General features: G+C 34.3%; 1 protein-coding gene across 1 annotated transcript; it reads left to right on the forward strand.

Annotated features, from left to right (window-relative positions):
- Positions 1 to 285: 285 nt before the first annotated feature.
- Positions 286 to 768, forward strand: LOC122274586. The gene has a single exon (XM_043083614.1). It carries the CDS (start codon positions 286 to 288, stop codon positions 766 to 768), a length of 483 nt encoding a protein of 160 aa, XP_042939548.1.
- Positions 769 to 5,564: the final 4,796 nt, after the last annotated feature.

Genomic DNA, 5,564 nt, shown 5'->3' on the forward strand with positions numbered 1-5,564 from the left:
TGGAGAGCTTGTAGGAATGGCTTACCTACTTTGGGGGAGAGTTCAAGAACTGCAGGCCAGCAATGAGAATGGAAAGAGATATGAAAATTAAAAATTTACAATAAAGTTAAAGTCTTTAGTTGGAGAGCTTGTAAGAATGGCTAACCTACTTTGAAGAATCTAAAGAGAAGACATGTTGTTAATGATGATAAATGTGTGTTTTGTAATAATGCACAAAAGGATCTGATACATGCTTTATTATATTGTCCTCATGTTGCTGAAAGTTGGAATAAATATCTTCCAAGTATGTCTTCTATCAATCGAGTAGAAACTATTGTTGATCTAGCTAGATGGGCTTGGGATAAAGGTGGGATTTCAGACTTGGAAAATTTTTTTCTTATTGCTTGGGATCTGTGGTATAGAAGAAATAAGAAAATGTTTGAAGAGAAGGATTTACTGCCAGAGCAAGTAATTGTGCATGCTCTATCTCTGCAGAAGGGGTTTCATGATATGCGGTGTCTTCCCAATAAGCCCAGTAATTTATTCTGTTCTTGGTCTCCTCCACAAGAAGGTGTTCTAAAGCTAAATGTGGATGGTGCCATATTTGATGCTCAGCATTGTGCAGGGGTGGGGGTGGTTCTGCGAGATGAGGGGAAGGTTATATTAGTAGCAAGTAGAAAGGACCAGGAGGTGAATGATCCTATAGAGATAGAACTAATTGCCATCTTCAGCGGCTTACAACTGTGTATGCATATGGGGATCACACACTTGGTGGTGGAAACATATTAGTATATGATAGTGCAAGCTATACAAACTGACTCTAGTCTTATGTCATTACTGGGAAACTTGCAGAAGGATACCATCAGACTTATGAAATACTTTCAAACTTGCAATATTCAATATGTTGGAAGGATTGGCAATATGGTTGGTCACAAGTTAGCTCGACATGCTTTGCATGTTCCTAATATGTTTGTATGGTGGGATTCAATCCCCGATTTCCTAGTATTTGTTCTTTGGAATGATACACATATGTAGTAGTACTCTTTATTGATGATTAGAATGTTTGATTTTACTATAATAAAATAAATAAATGAATAAAATAAAATAAAAAAGAGTAGATATTATTTCCATAAACTCCTGATTGGGTTCTACACCTTCTCAATAATCTTTGGTGTAGTTATCATTCCTTTTTCTCCTTTTACATTTAGGGTCTACACCTGCTCATTGTCCCTCAATGTAGTTATCCTTCTCATACATTTCTTATTGAGTGGGTCTACACCTTTTCTAAGTCATTCGATATAGTCATCCACTCTAACATAGTTTAGTAATGGTACAGTACTAACAAAAATTCATATATCATTTTATTAAACTATACTATAATTCACATGAGTTTGAAAAATAATAATCTATGAACATGCCATAACTAATTACATAAAATTTTGGGCTTATGTCACACATTTTATGATATAATAATTTAATTTGAGATGTTCTACATTTATATGCAATGAAAAATAATTTTCCAAGCAATAATACTTCATACTTAATAAAAATAAAGTGTTGAGAAACTTTTAATGAAAATTTCAAATTAATTAAACTTAATTATCTCAATACACGATTTATCACTTGATAACAACGACAGTATCACTCAGAGCCTAAATGATGATGTAAACCATTCTATAAAATTCTGAACATCATCAACTAAAAATTCTACTATGCATATATGTACGGCCACAAGTAAATTAGACATTTTCTCTGAGAGATTCTTCTTAGAAATCGGTCTAAAAATGCACACTGCACACGTTTTGAAGTGGCAAACCTGGTTTAAGATTTGTGGGAATAAACTAGTGCGAAACAGAAAATAAAACCCTCTTCCTGACTTGTGGTTCTCCTCTCTCTCTCTCTCTCTCTCTCTTCCCCCCCTCCCCCCAATTCTTCTTGTTGCAAGGGTGATCCATTGCCTCTGCAGGCTTCTCTCTTGTGCTTTTTTATACCATAAGATCAGACTTTTGTAGATTTTCCATCTTAATGTGTGTTTTATTGTTTTTTCAATTTCTACATCAATGGGATGCTTTCTCCCCATGTTTTAAATTTCTTTTCTTTTCCTGTCTCTTGAGCAAATAAAAACTTCACCACCATTGCGAGTTTCATCGCATGCTGTGACTGTGAGAGTCAAGGGTGATTTGGTGGAGAAGAGGGGAGAGACTAGGAAGTTTGGAGATTTTGTTTGCTTTTGAGCTGCAAGGCGTGTGTGAAAAAATAGGAAGGTGACCAAGTGAGGAGCAACAACAAGCTGTATCTTTTGTATTTTGTGGAGTTAAAAAAAAAAAAAATAACATTACTATGTTGGCACCAAAATTTCAACTTTAAAAAACAATTCTTGCCACTAATTAAAAGACATAAAAATATTTACCTTAGTTATCCTTCTCTTCACATTCTTTCTTGATCCTTTCAAAAAATGTTAGCATCACTGGAATTCTCTTCAATTTGCGAGTAGTGAGTTTGGTCTTTGGTTTAAATAGACTGACAAACTTTTACCTATTGACTTAGGACACACCTCATTAGAGGTCGTTCTTTGATTATCTCATACCCCAAGGCACGAGAACACACCAAGTTATACTTGATATAAGCTTCAGAGTCTTATTCTCTATTTTCTTTCTCAAATGGTGGATATGTTATCTGAATTGAGAAAATTATGATTAAAATATATCATTCTAAAATAATTAACAAGGAATAAAACTTTCTACCACCCCAAACTGTAACAAGAAAATATTCATCAAAATATTAATTACAAAACTCCTTATGCTCCCAACATAAATTGAAATTCTATGAAAGACATTTTTTAACAGTTCCTATTGAAATCTCATGCACTCTTGTACTAATCACTTTTTCTGGGCATTAGCTTCTTCAGCAGTGAGTGTATACACATGTGTAGGAGTCATCTTCCTTTGATCGCTCATAGGGGTAGAAGTATTTCCTTAACTAGGGCAACATTCTCGAGCAAAATGTCCCTTTTTATCACATTTGAAACATAAACATGTCCCAGCTCTACACTCATCACTATGACTTTTCCCAACTTCTCACACCATCTATCTTGACTACTTGGAAAAATTCTCTCATGTAGCACCTTTGTCTTTGTATCCTCAGTCGACTTATTCTTCTTCCATTGGTCTTGATTCTCACTTCAATCAGTTTCTTGTGGTGGTACCCTGCTCTTTCAGGCATTATAAAAACTAATACTCCTTTGAAGACTTCGCTCAACGATAGATGCCTTATCCATGAACTCAGAAAGATTTTGTATCTGAAAACTTATGACCCTATCGTAAGTCTTGAGATTTAAGCATTTCTCAAATTTAATAGGATGAAAAAAGAGAGAGCTCAACAAATTTCTCCACATGGTGCTGCATGTTCATCAAACCTTGCAACCAAATTGGTGAACTCTCTCATCTTATCATCTTTGATGGATTTTGAAAAGATATGCTCATAGAAAATTTCCCTAAAATGATTCCATATGATTGAGGTTTGCATCCTTGTTCAAGAGAGTCTTTTTTTATATGCACCAATGTTTTGCTTCTCTAGTCAATTTAGATGTTGAGAACAAAAGTTTTTATTCATCGATACATTGCAAAACTCTAAGAATTTCTTCAGTGTCCTGAATTTATTTTGAGCAACAATCAAATTAATCTTTCCTTCAAAAGTTTCGAATGGCAAAGGATTAAAATGTTCTACAGTGCATCTTTCACTTGCTACATGTCCATTCCGAATAGCAGAGCTACATGCAATTTCTTCCATATCTTGCTGCGTTACTTCTCATATTATCATAGAACCTTTGGAACTTGGTTCGAACGAAGTATCCCAGTTGATTGGCTCATTCAAATTGAAGGAATTATGATAAGAAGCCATCCTATAAATCAAAGTAATAGTTCATAAATAAATTTTTAACTAAGCAAACAAAATTTACAACACAATCATCAGAAATCAATCAGTTTCTTACTCTACTCATTCCTACCAAATTCAAGAACTTAATAAGCTCCTAGAGTCTGCAAAACCTATAAAATCTGCCTTTGATACCAACTGTAATGCTTTAATGGAAGGTCTAAACCACATAACTTATACTCTAAAAAGATTAGTCAATGGTACAATTAGAGTCTCATTAAAACATTACAGATAGCAAGAACTTTTCTTTCCTAAGTAATATGGGATCCTATGTATCACATACTTTTATCCTTATCATATAAGGTATCACAACTACGACTGGGCTTGTGTGCATGAGGCTTTTCCACAAAAGTGAAACCCCAATGAATACCTTGCATTCTTGATTCCATGATAAGTTATCAATTACGTACATGTTTAACGATGTTGAATCCAAGGTTTCAAGTTTTATGTGATTATGTTGTTGCGGGTAGTTGTTGTGCTCAAGTTCTCTACATGAAGCAACAACTTGAAGATTTTAAACTCAAGTATAATCACATTCCAATCAAATGTGATAATACAAGTGCTATAAATCTTTCAAAGAACCCAATACAACATTCTAGAACTAAGCATATTGAAATAAGATATCATTTTTTTCGAGATCATGTGCAGAAAGGCGATATAGTACTAGAATTCACAAACACACACGATCAGTTAGCAGATATTTTCACAAAGCCTTTACCAGAAGATAGATTATGTATGATCAGAAGAGAAATAGGTATGATGCATGCTATGAATATCTCTTAAAAGATAGACTAGAGTCAATAAAAATAGAGATAGATTTTTTAAATACTTTTACATAAACTTGAGATTCTTAGCCTCATATTTGAGACACTCATTCTCTTCATACAATATCATGTCATTCTTATCCATGGGAACCGGCAAGCGGAATGAAGAATCTAATAAAGATTTCAACTGTTTATTCTTCTGCCGAATGATTCATTCCCTTGTGTGAGACTCTTGAACAATTCGTTGAAGTACAATAATTTGTTCTTTGAGCTTTTCAATTTCATGATTTTTGCCTTGTAGCCGCTGAGAAAAAGCAACAATAGAGGAAGAGTAGCGAGTCCCAAGACTCACCAAGTCATAAATAGCATCAGAATCTGACTTATTAGTCAGATTATTATTTTCTTGCTGCAACATGGCACCAATGGCAGCTGCAGAAAGGACAGGAGGTTGAGATGCATAATGTCTCATGGATGGATCTAGAGAAATGTTAGAAGAATGAGCCATTGAGAAAAGAATAGAAGGCTTAAAACGAGAATGCTGAAAGAATGCAGATGAGTTATAGAGATGAGATGAAAACTTGATGCGGATTGGATGAACTTCAGGACTGATTTTATAGAGATAGCATAAAGAATAAGACAAACTATTTTCTCTTCAAATCTTATTTAGTCAAAAGAAATACAAGATATGCTGGACACACATTGTCAAAAGTTTTCTTACTAAGCCAACGAGATTAACAGTAGATTGTCCCTATTTTTCTAGTAAACGATGAACCTCTACTGTTATTTGCCGATGTTGACCTTGTATCTGAACTCTTTCTCGTTCCAGCTCCTCTATTTGTGGTTACAGATCATGAGCATACCAATCTGTAAATTTTTTCAACTCTTAGT

Source organism: Carya illinoinensis, chromosome 8 (genome assembly GCF_018687715.1).
Source record: "Carya illinoinensis cultivar Pawnee chromosome 8, C.illinoinensisPawnee_v1, whole genome shotgun sequence".
Taxonomy (NCBI): domain Eukaryota; kingdom Viridiplantae; phylum Streptophyta; class Magnoliopsida; order Fagales; family Juglandaceae; genus Carya; species Carya illinoinensis.

What these genes read in the sequence shown, in the direction of transcription:
- LOC122274586 (XM_043083614.1), top strand. Translation starts at nt 286, where the DNA reads ATGTCTTCTATCAATCGAGTAGAAACTATTGTTGATCTAGCTAGATGG.